Source organism: Pestalotiopsis fici (assembly GCF_000516985.1).
Source record: "Pestalotiopsis fici W106-1 unplaced genomic scaffold PFICI_Scf_1, whole genome shotgun sequence".
NCBI classification, from domain to species: Eukaryota; Fungi; Ascomycota; class Sordariomycetes; order Amphisphaeriales; family Sporocadaceae; genus Pestalotiopsis; species Pestalotiopsis fici.
In genome coordinates, this window is record NW_006917091.1 from 4,357,346 (window position 1) to 4,374,507 (window position 17,162).

Sequence of the window (17,162 nt, forward strand, 5' to 3'; positions counted from 1 at the left end):
TACATTGCCGTCTTCCGTAAGTACTTGTTAGCTTTCGAAAACAGGGACAAGTTCTGTTTACGCCATGCATAATTATTAAATTCAAATGGTTGGCGGCGAACGCTCTTTTTTCTTCTTAGGCAGTTTTTTCCCCTCCCAAGAGGTTGGGACGAACGCGTCAGCCCTGAGCAGCAGTTTTTAGTCTTCTTTTTCTTGAACGCTTTCGGTCTCCTGCAGCAAAGGTAGCAGTTAGCAGCAGCAACCAAAATAATAATAAAAAAGTCTCCGGCTCCAAACAGCCCGCATCCGTTCACTACTTTTACAAGAAAAGAAAGGGAAGGGGAAGAAACCATGACGCCACACCCGAGCCCGTGCTGTGTGCTATCTAGTATCTACCTAACCTAGGCAAGGCAAATGCACTTTAGAAAACCCAAGCTTTTGTCTGGGCTCATCTGTCTGACTCAGCCCCCCCCCCAACTGAGACAAGAAGGAAAAGAACAAGGGCCTGGGCCTGGGCCCCTCTCTATTCCCCTGGGCTGAATTGGGGACGAAAAACTATACAGTTCAAGCGAAAGGGAAAGAGAAAATGCAAACATAGGGTTCGAACAATGCATCTTCATGATGTATGAAAGGTGCTGGAATATTCTCAAACGACTACGCTACCTGACTCCAGCCTAGGAGCTGCGTCTATTCAGTCTCTTGCTGCCCGGGCAGTTGATGTCCAATCGGCCCCAGAAAAAAACCAATTCTGATATCATCATTGATGAAATGTTTATTTTGCATTTGGGTACCTGTTGTCCGCTCGCCGCTGGCTCCGTCATCTACGTGCATTGAAACGGCGCCAAGGGCCTCTCTTGCTTACCTTTTTTCCCCCTGCGATCGCGAATTCTTACCTCGGCCGAGTAATTTTTTTTTTTAAATATCAATGACATGAGCTAGAGATGTGTCTTGATACTTCTTATGTGATGATTAAAAATGGAAATGTTACGCTTACGGCTCTTTTACAAATCAGCAACAGCATATCATATAGTGAGTAATAGTCGGACCATGTTATCTTTACGTAGATATGTACATATGTACATTTATATAAAAATGGACAACGCCAGATTTGGCAATAAACGAGACTCATATTGGCCCAACAGAGTATGCATATACATTGCCCAAGTACCCTTGTACCTCATTGAAGGTTTGGTAAGATTATGTATCCAAGTATCGCCATACCCCAGACACCAGAGCTACTTTCACACGGGGTGTTAGGGACATATAAACTTTGCTCCAGCACTTGAGTCGCAGCACGTCCCGACGTTGGAATTGTCTTTGGTACTTTTTTTTTTTTCTTTTCCAAGTGGCGGTTTTCTCTCTCTTACATGACGGTTTTTTTCCCCCCCAAGCGTTTGAGTAGTTTGTTCCCCTTTCCCTGTGCCCTGACATTACTTCCCGACACGTGGGAAAGTTGGACCAAAAAGTATCATGACCTCGACTTACCCCTCAATTCCCATCTGGTTGCACATCTTTCGTTTGCTAAAGCTACTAGAGATGTATTTACTGACCAACTTTATGCGGTAGTCCCAAGCAGAGCTACATGATGACCTAATTAGAACTTCCAGGGTGCAGCTTCTCCGAGGCCATTTGTGATGTCAAGATTATATCAAAACGTTTTGTGAAACACTTTTTTCCATGTGCCACCGCATCTGCCCGCTGGTTGTGGGCTCCCCCTATTGTCTTTCTTAATCATGTATAGGATACAGAGCTGGTTTGCAGCTTTGCAGACTTTGTTCCATGACTATAGTGTACATGATATCAGGTACAGAGGTCTACCGATTCAGGAAGTAACAAGCCAAGACTCTCCATTTGACTTCACCGTAGTAGAGGTATTTTGCGGACCTACAGCATCATATGAAATCAACATGGTCTCGGGATGTAAAATTACCCAAGGTGGAAAAGTCTCGGATTTATAATTTCTGTGTCTACCAAGACTTCCGAGTGAATATGGAGGGGAAGGGAAAATTCAAGATCCGTGATTTGTTGTCCGAACATCATGATGGTGCCATCGCACGAGCTTAGCTTGAGGACATTTTCCATAGACGAACACGATATTTCATATCCCCAGAGTACAAAGGCAAGATATCGAACATTGAGCTGAGCTGTAGGGTTTAGTATCAGGATACTGCTACAATTGATCATTGATCTATCAGCCCAGTGAACTTTGATCTTGGCGAATGCACAGCAACACACAGAGCAACACACGACGGAACACAATTCCACCGGCACGCAGATCAAGAAATTCTTTTCTCATTGCTCAATTTCCCCAAGCCTAGTGAATATTGGGGGGTTGCAGTAGTCCGTGACTTCATGTTCAGTTGCTGTCATGTCAATTGCCATGATCTTGATCAAGTCGGTTCCACGGATGATGGAAAAGCTCCATTCCTTCGACAATGCGCGGATTCCGACTGGTCCAAACGCATATATCTATCTTCCAGGCTTCATAGTGCAGAGAAGTCGATCGTGTGCGAGTAGTTTACCTGCTTGACTGTTATTTGATACTTGTCTCACCTGAGTTGGTTGCGCTCTATGGCTTAGATATCAAAATACTCCAGATATGATGCAAAGTGAGTCGAATCGAACGAAACAAGCGGGATGAGACGGCGAAGTTTTGGATTTGCGCTGCTGAAAGACAGAAATAATTATACGAACGCACACTTGATCGATATCAGCACACTAGAAGTGAACCGCGTTGGAAGAGTCGACTCAACGCCTAGGTACAAAGCTTCGTGATGGATGGTTTTCAGTTCTCGTGATATCGTAATATTATTACCACCCAGAATGAGATTCCCCTTGCTATACTAGTGGCTTGCCAATTTAATATCGTGAACAAAAAATTCTTGTTCGCGCAATATGTCTAGATTCCAAATGATGTGTCAATTTGTTTGTGCTGCACTTCCATTCCAAATTCCCGTTCTAAGAAATCCGTTCAATCTGCGTCAGAGCTCCCAGTTGTGCCAGGACCGATTGCACTTGACCCTGCAGTGACATGTATTGTGCTAGTCATCATCACCTGGTGGTGAGCATAGGAGACCTCGCCATCTACATGTACAGTTTTGCACTGTCGCTCTCCTTTCGTTTCTTCAAAAACTCCTCGGCCGCGGCATTATCCTTGCCAGATCCCTCCTTGCCATCAAGTTCATTCATTTCCCCCTTGAGCTTTTCCACATCATCATTGTCGTCGCTGCTGCTGCCACTCACACTCATGTCAATGCCAACGTCCTCCAGAATGGCTCTGCACCGCGCATCGGTACTAGCTAGCGTCTTCTTGCTCTGCGATATCATGTCCTTGGCCTTTTGCAGCTTTTGGGTGACGGTTTTCTGCGAGCCGTCGCACCGCGGGCATTGTCCCGCGACCTTGAGCGTGGCCAGCGGGTGGCTCGATACCTTTTTGCACACCTCCGCTCCCTCGCCCTTGTCAAACGCCTTTTGCTCGTCACACTTTCGTTCCACCTTGGCAGAGTATCGTGAGTGGTTGCATAATTCGTACAGTACACGCTTGTACACACACATGGTGATCAAATATTTTCAGCAAGTCCCAGTACCTGTGATTGGCGCGTTGTTCTTTTTGTGGTTTCGCCGTGAGACAGGGTTCTGTGGTGGATTTGCAGAGGACTGGAGCGGTGATCTTGGGTCCTGTTTGTGCCTACGTGGGGAGGAAATAAGTGGACAAGAATGCGGATTTGCTTGCTTGAGAGAAGTTGGATCACGATCGTAGTCCATAGACCCGAAAAGACCACATAATTAATAGTCCCTCGCCCATAAAGAAGATGCTGGCGGCTTTGACGTGATGTTGCCTTGAGACAATCCTTGTTAACGAACTCGCCCATTGTCTACGTGACCTACGCAGGCTTTGTCCTCTGGGCAATCCCCAGGGCGGAAAGAAAAGAATTGTACGCTCCGATTGTCTTCGGTGTAAACTACCAAAGAGTTTGTGGCAGTCATTGACGCTTACTACTGCCCTATCCTCCTCCTACGCCGAAGCTGACAAAGTTATCCACCTCTTCAAAGTCCTCTGCCCAGGTGAGACCATGGATGAGCGATTCAGACTCTCGAGTTCTGGGTACGGCTTTGCCGATTCTCCGCAGTGTCTGCAGCAATTTTGACTTCTCGCCCTGTCCGTCTGCAATCACCACGCCGTACATGGCATGCAGCAGACATTCCAAGTCTGTGATGGAGTCGCCAAAGTAGAAGCTAGGGGCCTTGTCGACGCCGTCACGGTGCAGAACCCCCTTCATCACGTCCAGCTTGTCGCTCGAGTTGGTCAGGTTTTGCGGGTCCTCGGGGCACGTGTCGCGCCCGCCGATGCTGCCGAGCATCTCGGGGCCGAGGACGGTACCGTCGTCGCCGCTGATGCGGTTGGCAATGACGTGGATCTCGTCGGGGCAGTCCAGCACGCCCTCGATAAAGGCCGTGGACCAGTTGACGCTAATGACCCATATCCGCCAGCCCTCCCTGATCCGCTTGTGCACAAACTTTTTGAAGCCCGGCCGAATCTGGACTGTGCCGTCGGCCACGGCCGCGCGGCCGGCCTCGCGCAGGTCCTCCTCGCTGATGCCCTTGAAGATGGCGCACGCGTTGATCCGGTCGAGCGACTTGAGCTCGACCGTCTTCATTGCTCGCAGGAACTCCACCTCCGCGGCGGCCTGCTGTCGGTCTTCCTCCTTGATGTGGTACTCCTCCACATGATTTTCATAATCTTGTATCTGGTGACCAAAGATGAATTAGCTTTTTTTTGGGCGGATATCTCGGCCACAAGTGGGAAGTAGCTGGCAGGTATCATGGCTTGCAGACTTCAATTTCAGTCGTTCAAAAGTGAGGGAATTGCTGGGTTTTATGAAAAGCACAAATTGGTTTCTCCTGACTGGACATGAAAGATAGCCAGATCACCCTTTCCCCTCCCCTTGAATTTTGAGTCGTTGCTGTGACTTACGTATGACTGGACGACCTCGTCCCATTCCTTGTCAAGATCGACGCCACGATCAGACTGAATGCGCAGGGCAGCCTTGGCGAGGTCGCCAATGGTGTCGCGAACGGTTATTGTACCGTCAAAGTCGAGGAATATGGACATGATGAGGAGGGTGGAATGCGTTGCTCACGAATGCCGTCCTTCACAGAAGGGGAGGGGAGGGGGACTCTCTCTCTCTATCTCCCACTTCGCACCATTTGCTCAATTGACCGCTCCGCCCCCAGACTTGTCTGCCAACAAAAATTTGAGCGACAACGACGACTACTTACATGCAAAAACAAGGACTAGGCATGTACTGGAGGGATATGACGTATTGAGGGGAGTTGGGGAACGGATTGTCAGAAGTCTAGAAAGTAGAAGCGGGCTTGCAGCTCCCCCCCGAGCCGAGTCAAAATGTGGGATTGCGGGGACGGTGGATTGCCGGAAGCGGAAGGGGAATCAAGGGGATTGACGGGCGGCGATTCGTGCTGCGGAGAGATTCGGGCACTTGAAACAAGTAGTAGGTAAGCTCATTTGCACTTGTCTGTATCTACCTAGTAGTATAGGTACCTAGTACGTATGCAAAAGCATGGGGTTTACACCATATTCACATCTGTCCAAGTAAATTGGGTCAAGAATATTCCTTATTCTTCTTTTTTCCCCTTAGAATTTGTTGACTAAACAAATGATGCCTGCTCGTCGGCGACACGCCTAAACAATTCCCATTTGCACTGATCTTACCTGGACCGTGCAATCTCCTAAATCACTCACTGTCCAGTCCTTGGGTATTTCTAATTTATATAATGTTTTGTGCGCTTTCTTTCTGCAAAGTCAACTCCTGGCCGATGATGGAAGCCATGAAACGCCAAATGATTTCCCAAAAGCTTTGCACTCATGCCACACAATTCAATGCAAATGCACCTTGACGCGCATACTATACAACGTCTTCCATCTCAACGTTGTCATCTTCATCATCTTCGTCATCAAAGTCAGCCACCTCGGCTGCAGTCTCGGCGTTGGGCTTTCGCTTCTGATATTCCGGCTTGAGTTCCCAGTAATTGGCAAATCTACCGGTCTTGTGTAGTACGGCCACTTGCTCCAGGTTCTCACGCAGCCATGCTTCGGGCTGCTTTAGTCTGTTCTTGAATGCCTTCATACTCCAGTAATCATACTTGGTATCGGTATAGCAGGCAAAAATTGCATCCAGCAGGGCAGACTGCTCCATACGTGCGGCCTTTTCCTCTTTCTTCGCCTTTTTGTTGTTGGCTTTGGGATCGACGGTGCGCTATCGTGGCTATTAGCATCTATCCACCCAGAGCAATAATGAGGGGTACTCACCACAAAGCCGCTCATCTTGGCATTGCCCATAGCTGTGCCAGCGTGAATGATACCCACTGGGTTTCTTGTGCCCGACATGATGCTAGTGGTTGCCTTGGGTTTGAGTGCGTCGCTCGCTCTCATGGCCAGGATGTGCTTGGTCTCGGGAGTCATGACAGGCTGAGCATTCACCTCCCTGCGAAATCTGGCAGCCAAAACAGTCTTCTTGGGTATAGCCTTGCGGTAATACGGCTCTCTTCTTCGGTTTCGTCCACCGCCGCCACCACCGCCGCCGCCGCCCTCTGTCTTTCCGTTCTCCTTGGGCTGGGGAGGTCTGGGACGTAGATGAGCCGGGATGTCATTATTCGGTCCGCCTGGGTACTTGTTCTTGAAGCCCGGTAGGTCTTGCTCCGTAAACATGAATGTGTTGAGAAGATTCGGGTCTCTCATCTCCAATGTGTACTCTTTCGGGACATTCTGGTGGGCGGGGTTGCTCGGGTCGGCGAGGATCGCGAACTTCTGTACTTGCTGTCCAGTCTTATCCAATTCTGTCCAAGTCCGCACCTTTCCAACTACGAGCTCTTCATCGTCGCCCAGCTGTGCCCACTGGTCGTAAAGGTACTTTGGAAGGTGTGCCAAAAATGCGTTCCCCTGGGGGTCTTGCGGCTGGGTCGCATCGTAGAATTCTAGATCTCCGGCGTCCTCGTAAAGCTCGTCGTCTACAAATCCACCGGGCGAGGGCTTCAAATCATCTGTGTCCATCTCCATGCCAGGATCCGGTTTGATACCAGGCTCCAGCTTGACGCCAGGCTCGCTCTTAACGGCCGCCATGGTGACAAACTGGGGTCGCTTCAATTGATGGTACGTCGCACAAATCTAATCTCTGCGTTGACGTGCCCGGTCGGTGATCGTGGAGAAAAGAAGGTTATTAATATACCGTGCGGTCAAAGTTGCCGCCAGGATGCTCGGAATAAAGAAATCAATGAGCTCTGTCGCTGACTTTGCTGGTTGCGTTTGCTGGAATGCCGACGTCACGGTGGATTACGTAAGGTCTTCAAATCACGTGGCTGTATTGAGCCGTCTGCCTGGGAGAAGCACAGGTCAAGTTACAGGGCGTGTTCAAGTTCAAAGTTCATGATGGGCACTGGCACCTGGGGGAGTTCGAGCTTCCAGGTACGTACCTGAGCGGGGCTAGACTTCTTTATCGCTCCTCTTATCGCAGCAGCTGTGCGCCAGTCGCCAAAACTTTTTGGAAAGACTTATCTTATCGCAACAACCTCAGAAGACAAAATTTCTGGAATCAGTGCAAGCATTGAAATAGCACAACGGCGCAACGACCAGGGCTTTTCACGATGCCTGCCAAAGTAGCAGAGCCTCCTCTGAAGCGCAAACGATCTGACGGGGCTGCGAAGCCAAAGAAGCGAGCAAAGCCAGAGAGTAGCAGCGGCAGCGACAGCGAAGATGAGAGCCCCGAAGCCGACATCCTGCTCTTAGAAAATGCGATTCTCGAGTCAAAGAAAAATTACAACAACATTTCCAAGCTGCTGGAACTCGCATCTGCCCAGGGTGATGAAGAGACAGCTGTGCTCGCTACGGTTTCCCTATGTCGAGTTTTCATACGATTGCTAGCCGCCGGCAACCTGACAAGAAATCCCGGCCAATCGGAAAAAGATATTGTTGTTATCCAATGGCTCAAAGGACGGCTTGCCGACTACAAGCAGGTCGTCTTGACCGCGCTTCGCAATGAGGCAACTGCCTCGACTGCTCTGACATTGGCGATGCGCATCTTGAAGGCTGAAGGCCAGTACCTCAGCAGCAAGGAGGAGTACAACTTTCCTCGAGAATTCCTCAAGGACATTGTTTCAGCATTGGTCAAGGAAGCATCAGAAGACGTTAGGCAGGAATTCTGTGAAAAGTTCCTGGGAGAGTTTTGCGACGTTCGCTTCTACACCTTCAAGGCGCTGAAGACTATCCTGGCTGAGGAATCGGCCGGCATCACATCAGATACCCTTTTCGGCAATGCTTTCGACATACTATCATTTTTCGAGGATGTACCCGACTCCGCTGAGGACCTGGGTGAATTTTACACTGCGCCGCCAAAAAAGAAGAACCATCCTGTGTCATCCTTAAACCAACAAAAGAAGCAGGGCCAGGAAGCTTGGGTAGCCCTTTTGCGCACAGGACCAAACAGAGATCAGCGCAAACAAGTGTTGGAGATTATGACCCAATCGATCGCCCCTTGGTTCACGCAGCCAGAGCTATTGGCCGACTTCCTCACAGACTCATACAATGAAGGCGGTTCCATCTCGCTGCTTGCCTTGTCGGGCGTCTTCTTCTTGATCCAGCACAGAAACCTGGACTACCCATCCTTCTACCGCAAGCTGTACTCACTACTGGATTCCGGTATACTACACTCAAAGCATCGTTCAAGATTCCTCAGATTACTTGACACTTTTCTTGCATCTACACATTTGCCGGCAGTGCTGGTGGCCAGCTTCATCAAGAGGCTTTCGAGGCTCTGTCTCAATGCGCCACCAGCTGCAGTAGTGGCGACAGTTCCTTGGATATACAACCTTTTCAAAAAGCATCCATTATGTACTTTTATGATGCACCGAGAATCAAGGTCGGAGGAGGAAAAACAAATGATCAAGACAAATGGCCTTGATGACCCCTTCAACGCCAACGAGGAGGATCCAATGGAGACGCGAGCGATCGATAGTTGTGTTTGGGAACTTGTTCAACTACAATCACACTATCACCCGAATGTGGCGACAATTGCAAAGATCATATCGGAGCAATTCACCAAGCAGACATACAACACCGAGGATTTCCTCGACCATTCTTACAGCAGCTTGTTGGACGCCGAGCTATTGAAACAAATCAAGAAGCCGCCAGTTGTGGAGTTCATGATACCCAAACGAGTTTTCCTCCCTCACGACGCGGCGTCGGGAGTAGAGGACAACCTTCTCACCAAGCTGTGGAACTTTGAGTAGCAACCGTATGCATCAATAGACAAAAACCAGCGAATACCAAATGAGTCGCAATGATTTGCCGACTACCCATGTTACTCTGTATCCCAATTTCTACTTTTAGGGAAATGTGCGAAACTGGCTTGCCCATTATTCCGTGCTTGCATAGTCAGTCGGCTTTGCCCGTTGACCGTTTCCACTCTGACTGCAACTTGACATCCGTGACTATGATGTGGAAGGCTATTGGGTCGTCCACGTTTAGGCTGTGATATTGCCTGGTCCCGCTATCAAGCTGCGAGATGATGATCGTTATGGAATCGTCGCTTTGGATGAGTCAAACATCTTGTCAATCACGTGTAAGCGGTAAGAGCGTATGCAAATTGATTGGGCTTGTGCTGTGCGTTGTTCGCTAACAGGCATGGTATGTATGCATTCACAATTAGTATAGTTTGAAAATGACTGGCTGCAGTGTAGAACAGCCCAGGCTTTGGGCTGCGAAGAATTCTTTCAAGGCCTTCAACAACCACCAACGAGAGCTTGCGGCGGTTACAAACACCCGTCGTCAACGCCGACTCGCTCGTTCTTGGAAGTCCTAGGGTACGACCTCCGAAGGATCTCAATTCTCGCCCTTGAATAGTTCGTGGCTGTGGAAACTCACGCGTAACAAGTCGGCTTCGATTCATGCCAGGAGGCAATCAATGTTGGGCAAGAATTGACCGTGTTTCAGGACTGCAAGGTATACTTGCAACTACTATACATGACTTGTTCACACCGGAGTACCAGCATAGGAAACAGATTTGCAACCCTGAGAGCAATTTTGCTCTCGGCTTGCAGCAGATCGAATTCCAGACTATTGGGCTTGATCCCATAGGAGCGCTGAGGCTTGGGCTCCTCCCTTTGGTCGACAGAGATCGACTTCTTGATGGACCCAAGCCACGGGCATGGGAACCAATGGCGACCGCATCGTCGATAATAGCCAAACGGATTCCCTTGATTCCCAGCCACATTCGAGATAAGAGATGGCCATTGATCATTGGTAATATTCAAACTCACTTTACTCGAGAAGGACAATATCACAAAAATAGCTCTTGTGGCACTGGTGTCAGCAGTAAAAAGATCCGCGAGTACCTTACGTATCTATGCAGGCACACCAGCAGCCCTGCAGGTGGCCGTAGGTGAGCACAAATCTGAGGACGAAAGAAATGTCCTGGTTGGCCTTGTTCCGCGATGGGATCTCCAGCTACGACGGCAAGTGCCACAAAGGAAGCAATTCTGAAGGGGGAAAACAAAAAAGAGGACCGAATGCTATGGGGACGTGATCAAACAGACTGTCAAGATGATCCATCATCGTCATCATCAGGTGTTACTGCCATCGAGCCACGCATGCGGCGATCTTGTCACAGCATTTCGTTCTCTTCCGTGTCTTTATCGACCGAGGCATGAGATTCTACGACTCGCCAGGTTTACGAACCACCATTTTGCCTACTGTACGTATACAGTTGTTCTGGGGGAGAATCAGTATGGCTCCTCGACAGTGCGAACTTGTCAACCAGGGTATGTTGGGGGAGATTCAGATGCTGCATGCTCACCGCTCTTGTGGGCGTGGCTCTCTTGCCTGCTTGCTATCATTCTCTGACCTTAGGTTACCAGGGGGCCTGACTCAAAAAGATCATAAACCGTAAAGCAGTTCCACTCAGCCCAGACAACTCCCATTTGTGTCCAGCCCTAGAAACGCTATGCCACCGATTTGCGTATTTCAGATCTCCGATTGCCGTCGGAGGAGACACCCATCTCGCAGAGGTCTCTCTGATCACTACCTGGTCCGGGCTCAATCACATCCTCGTGGTGGGTTTTGGTGGTGACACCCGGCCGCATAAAAGGTCGCCCGCCAGCATCTCTTCCTTTTGACTGGCTCGACGCACACCAATCCTCTCCCTCTGGTTCGTGCCCAACGCCGTCGAAATAGGTCGACCCTTCTTTTACCTGAGCAAACGACCAAGCGAGGTCAATAAACCAAACACACACAAGACAGACCTAACTTCTTAATTCGGCACCACGGAATGATTAGCCATGTCGGTGTACACCTGTATTTCTTTCTCTGTGTCTCTCTCTTTTTGTTTTCTGCCTTTCCTAGCCTTGTGTCCCACCCGGGGGCCACAGCACAAGTTCCCCGTTCGATGAAATGGAGCCCAGCGGCCGGTACTATAGTATAGTACTGGGCCCCCCCTCCTCTCCTCCTTGAAGTCGGGCGAGGATCTGTATATGGCCTTGCGGTCTGTTCTCTGCCTTGAAATGCGTCATGGAATGAAGGCATAACCAGGTTCTATGCCTTGCGAATTACGTCCGAGTATTACCTACTTAGCTTCAAGACTATGCGGGGATCTCTCTCATGCTGTGGGAATACAGAGGTTTCACGAATGCACGTCTCCCGAAGCCCAGCTAGTCTCCTGATCAATGCTTCTTCCCGCGCGAGTGCGCCGGTGCTCCATAGCCTCTTGAGGACCAATCAGTAACTTTTGAGGCGGGCCAGGCTTCTCACGACAAGAACAGCAGGGGAAGGGAGGAAGGACCAGAAGAAAAAAAAAATTACCAAGGGCTTCCCGTATTTGGCCATCATGGAGTTCTAATGTGCATACCCACGAGTAATGCGCCGACCTTTGCGCTTGCGCAGGCTTGTCTCTTTCAGACCCTTCCTACATTGCTTAGGCCCGGAGAGATATGCGAACGAGAGGGTTCATCAGAGTTCCTATTTGTTCATATCAGGCCGTGGATGGGAAGATGGATTCTGCCCAACGTGCCGACCATGCTGGATATGTATGTCGCAGCCGCCAATGTCGCGTGGGAAGCGCAGCGGCCGACGCCCCGATTGGCAGTATAGTTGCGAATGTCGCCGAGTGCTCTTCTGCTCGATGTTTTCACACTGTGGTACGGGCAGGCACTTGTCGCAGGACCAAAGGCTCCATATCTCGAGAATCGGCTACGCTTTTCCCATTCGCGCCGCCGTGCAAGTGCTGGGCTTGGCTTGGGGAGTATTTACACGCGCGCGCGCGGGTGGTCCAGTAAATGGTGGCCCTTGTGTGTTTTGACGATCAATCGAGTATAACCTATCGCTTCTGGAGGAGCGATTACGGAACGCGTCTCTGCGCCAGGTAGGCTAGGTAGTCGTGACTCAAGTCCCCAGGAGCCTCTTTGCCGCTCAGTCACAGTGCCCCGGGTGCGCTGCCTGCTTACCTATCGCGAGCTCGGCGACAAAGCCGCTTTGATCCACTGTTCGGATCTCTACGTATCAAACCCCCAAGTCGTTGCTGTCAATTGGAGGTTCTCTTCGGTTCCGGGCATCTGGGCCGGGAGGCATGTATGTACAGATTATGTACAACAGGAGAGATTCTCTATCTCCCACATCAGGCCGTCTACCGGCTGGCTGTCAAGGCTGTTTGTGTTGAGCCCATGACTACGAGCTATACGTCATAATATAATCATGTCTGCTATTAAAGCACCCGGCTGGGTTGTGCCTTGATTCTCTTGCTGAAAAGCCTTTGCGGTCTAGATTGGCCGTGTCGGGATTGACCTTGATACCCAAAAGTTTTCCCCATCGTCCCATTCCATGATTGCGCCAAAACAAAAAATATTCCGACGACAAGCTTACCACGAAAAGTTTTTCTGCCTCTTTGAGACTCATGGTGTACATAGAGGCCCGTCCGCACCCTGCGTCCCTTGGAGCTGCCCTTGTCCAGGATGGGCCTGCTGGAGCTGTCAGAGGGATCAGTCCCGATCTCCGCTGCCTGTGCTTCGACTCTAAAATGCTCTCTTCTAGTAAGCTTCTAGCGGATATTCTCTACATACGGAATAATTCCAGTGGGTTTCGTGCGTCCCAGCTCTGCACAGTATACAGACGTGATGGAGAAGGCAAGAGTAGCATCAACGAACAGCAGCAGCAGAGTCCATCACCACCTTGCCAATTCACGCCTTTGGCCGCGAAAAACCGGCTGATGTTGGGGACCCCTTGGACGTTGTTGCTCTGGGAACGGAGCTCTCTTGCTCTGATATTCGCTGGATGTTGAGGGCCTTCCTCCGCTACGATGCATGCGTGCATTGCGCCAAAGAGGCTCCTTGCTCCAGTCTTGATGTTCCTGCTAGCTTGATCTTCACCTAGCGGTAGGCGATCAGTCCAAGCTGAGAGGACGCTTCCAGAAGAATGGAGTTGTTCGAAAACACAGTGGAGGAGGGATCTTCTCAAGGCTCACTCCTGGGTCTCGCTTGCAACACAGACCAAAAAAAAAAAGAGTGATGGGCTCTCCCCCTAAGCTTGCACCCCCCAAGCTCCCGTCCTTACCGGGCTACGGCTACGCTACACTAGATTCGTCAGATCACGGAATTGCGGATCCCCTCAAGCCCTGTATTCACCAGTAAAAACCACTTGTTCTACCGAAAAAAAAGGTGTTTGTATCAGATCAAAGCGATCAACGTGCGACGAACAACGAGAGCTTGCGCCATGCGACTCCATAGACTAAAACCGTTGCCCACAAATAACACGAAACAAAATATATACGGCGCGGGGTATAGTAGTAACAAGTAGCTAATGAGTAGCAGCTTATGGATGTTGGTTGAGTAGTGTAGGTAGCGCTATACTGCTTGATAGCACGTCCAAATTGGGATGCCAAAAGGTATAGCATGAAGTCTCAAAGGAGCCTGCTTACTGCTCTAACGTTCTGACTACTGCAGCTTACATAGGTCACAGATGGTAGTTTTGGGTCTGCTGAATAAAACCAGCCGGGCGTTTGGCGCCACACTTTGCTGCGGGGGAGGTGGCAGAAGAGGTGCTATCTGTCCCTCTAGCAAGTGGCACTATTAAACCTTCTATTTACAGAACAGCTTTTAAAAGGTCGATAACGTGACTGCTGACTTGATGATTATCTGGTTTGCTTGTTCGCTCGTTCACTCTCGGGTGGGCGCTTGGCCATGTTCCAAAATTCGCAACTGTGAAAGATGCCGGTCTCCTCACCTGAGAAAACAAGATACTTGCTGGCTGCTGCTGCTGGCTGCTGCTACTACTGCTCCTGCTGCTCAACAACAGCAACGTCTCGACCTGTTGGGAAAACTTGCTCATCGGATTGGAATGTCAAACCAAGCAAGGCGTGGGGCTGTCGCTGTCAGGCCGCTCGCTCCGGCATTCATCCCGGGAGGCTCTCAGCCCCTCGTTAGGTAGTGTACATTATAGGTAGGTCAGAGGTTTGCCATGTATAGTCCATAGGTGGTCTGGTTAGCTATGTGAAGCTCCAGAACTGGGCTTATACCTGCCTATAGTACCTGGTCAGGGAGGAACTTGACAAACAAGCCAAGCCAAGCCAGCTCCCAGGAAAGGTATGTACTGTACGTACGTCGGTCGTCTCATGTACGGGCAGGCAGGCAGGCAGGGCAGTTGCCAATACTAAACCACTATCGACCTTCTTTTGCGTCAACTACTAGCCCTCAAAAGCGTCTCTACGCCCGAGCACTGTGCTCATCACCTCTGTCCTGTCACATTCAGGCGCGCACACCTTTGACGGTAAGGCCTCAAGGGGCTGCCAGTGACCACTGAAGCGGCAGCATGGGAGCGCTATCACGCCCGTCAAGCGACCTCCTCTGGGCTCCCGCGACAGGCTTACCTCACCGTGCGAAACGCTCTCAGCCAGTTGCTCAGCAGTCATTCCTCTACACCATCTCCACCCAGCTGGCTGAGCAATAGGATCTTCCAGATGGCTTCTAGTGGCTGTCAGTGGATGCCGAAGAGGAGCACTCGTGTGCATTTCTGGTACTAATGGTGCCATGGATGTGCTCCTCCCCCAGGACATCAGGTAGCGACGACTGCACCCTGACTCTGAGCAACATGGTTTCTCTCGTTGATGCCCAACGTCAACAGGGCTGCCGTTTTTTCTTTCTCCAAAGCTGGCTGGCTGACTGGCTGGTTCATGGGCCATTTTCTACGTACTTTCTACTTTCTAGTGTACCAACGGCTTAATACTGCAGCCCCTGCTTACCCTCATCGGGGTTTTTTCAGCCTATCCGAGACCTGGATCTGGCCAGTTTAATGGGGCATCCCGTCACAATACGCTACGATACGATACTGATCCGACCTCCGTTCTCTTCTCATGCCCACATCCGTTTTCTTTTCTGCTTGCTGCTGCTCTTGCTGCTTGCTGCCCATCACGATTTTGTACGCATCTGTAGACACACGGTCTGGCCCCTCTAGTCCCACCAGTCATATTCATGCGCGGAATAGAGATGCAAGCCGAAGGGCTCGTCCGTTTTTTCCCTCTTTCTCTCTTTCCCTCTTTTGTGCGTGCTCTACACTATTTTGTCCGTACCAATGCCAATGTCAAGCCTGCCCTAGACTGGCTGTATCAGCAGCCCTGTCTGGCCGCAAGTTTGAGGACAAGAGCCAATAGTCTAGTACCTTGATGGGCGACTGTGATGAATATACTGTGCAGTGTCTATCAAAGGCCGCCCAACTATCATTGGAAGACCAGATTATGGAGGTCTGCAACGGGGTATGACCGTCTATAGTATTACGGGTTTCTCGTAAGCCACGCAAAATGTCAGTTGCAGAGTATTATTCTGAACGGAGCCGATGAGAAAAAGAGGAAGTGACGAAGAAACGGAGAGAGAAGAGAGTGCGTAGAAGGTCTGTAACTGTGACTCTGCCTCTCCATATTCCGTACTTGTCCTGTCCCCAGCAAGAAAGATTGTACACTAGCAGGGCCGGGAACTATGGGCTCTCTCTCTCTCTCTCTCTTTTTCTACTGTGTGTATTTTCTCTTCTTCGTTTCCCATCACACACCAAAGCAAAGTAAAGTACCTACGTACTCTGGGTATGGTCAAGCCAATCGATACCCACGTCCAACATACATGCCTCCTCCCACACCAAGCCAGCTGCCCACCCGCTAGGCCAGAAGAAAACTTCCCGTTCGTCAGTCCATGGTCTCGCGGGCATCTGCTCTCCCCCCCATCCCCACCTAAATAGCGACTTGGCTCTTGTACTCCCCCCCCCCCCCCCCCCCGTTTCCCGTAATGCCCCAAGAGCAGGACCCTGGGAGCCAGACTTGGGTCAGGCCCGCACATCATCGCTGAGTACAAGACCCGGCCGCTGCCCTCTGGTATGCCGCCCCCATTTCACGATAGAAAATCCAGAATCCCAACAACAACAACAACTTACGTCGTCAACGCAAAGCACAATCGTCTTCTTCTTCTTTATTATTTGATTCTTTTTTTGTGCCCTCTTTCCCACCCGCGAATCTTCAGTTTCACAGTCTGACAAAAAAAATTCGCGAAGCGCTCTCTGTATAACAGGTTAGAGAGTGAGATTTCCCAGACAAGAAGCAAGACCTTTTGGAGAGAGTGAGTCGACCGACTATCTTCCCACCTGCTGTTTAAAACCTTTCCCGCTTCCTCCCGTCTCCCCACACAGTCACCAACCTCTGACCACTATTCTCTATCTCTCCCTCTGCACTTCACTATCTCCCCTCTAGTCTGAGACCTTTCCCCTCCCAATTGTCTCGCAGTATTATTATTCAATACCTGCCTGCACCTCTACACACATGCACATTATTTCCCAACACGAGTCACGACCATATTTGCAACGAGAAAAAAGATCAGAGAATTCTCTTTGGGGACAGGAGAAGCAGAATTTTTTTTTTCCTTTCTCGCCGCACTGCAACAAGCATTCATACAGTGTCGAGCATATAATCCTCACACATAGTCGCCCGCCTTTATTTTTTTTTAAGCTCCTCACCGCTTCAGAGCACTAATACGGGCAACTTGCTAGTTCGCATTGAACTCTTCGACATTTGTGTAGATTTCACAACAACATTTTCGGTCTCACCACCGATTATACACACTACAACAACAGCAACAGACAAACCGACCTTGCA

The 17,162-nt window shown here is 50.1% G+C and overlaps 4 protein-coding genes across 4 annotated transcripts; 1 reads left to right on the plus strand and 3 right to left on the minus strand.

The window, feature by feature from the left end:
• Nucleotides 1–3,063: 3,063 nt before the first annotated feature.
• On the minus strand, nucleotides 3,064–3,534 carry PFICI_01314 (uncharacterized protein; the record flags this gene model as incomplete). The annotated part of the gene is made up of 1 exon (XM_007829895.1): nucleotides 3,064–3,534. One exon carries the CDS (start codon nucleotides 3,532–3,534, stop codon nucleotides 3,064–3,066), a length of 471 nt encoding a protein of 156 aa, XP_007828086.1.
• A 449-nt stretch (nucleotides 3,535–3,983) lies between these two features.
• PFICI_01315 (uncharacterized protein) lies at nucleotides 3,984–5,092 on the minus strand (the record flags this gene model as incomplete). Its single annotated transcript, XM_007829896.1, has 2 exons — nucleotides 3,984–4,727; nucleotides 4,955–5,092. The coding sequence occupies 2 exons, from the start codon at nucleotides 5,090–5,092 to the stop codon at nucleotides 3,984–3,986; spliced, it is 882 nt and encodes a 293-aa protein (XP_007828087.1).
• Nucleotides 5,093–5,903: 811 nt separating this feature from the next.
• On the minus strand, nucleotides 5,904–7,117 carry PFICI_01316 (uncharacterized protein; the record flags this gene model as incomplete). Its single annotated transcript, XM_007829897.1, has 2 exons — nucleotides 5,904–6,254; nucleotides 6,308–7,117. 2 exons carry the CDS (start codon nucleotides 7,115–7,117, stop codon nucleotides 5,904–5,906), a joined length of 1,161 nt encoding a protein of 386 aa, XP_007828088.1.
• Nucleotides 7,118–7,638: 521 nt separating this feature from the next.
• Nucleotides 7,639–9,279, plus strand: PFICI_01317 (uncharacterized protein; the record flags this gene model as incomplete). The annotated part of the gene is made up of 1 exon (XM_007829898.1): nucleotides 7,639–9,279. One exon carries the CDS (start codon nucleotides 7,639–7,641, stop codon nucleotides 9,277–9,279), a length of 1,641 nt encoding a protein of 546 aa, XP_007828089.1.
• Nucleotides 9,280–17,162: the final 7,883 nt, after the last annotated feature.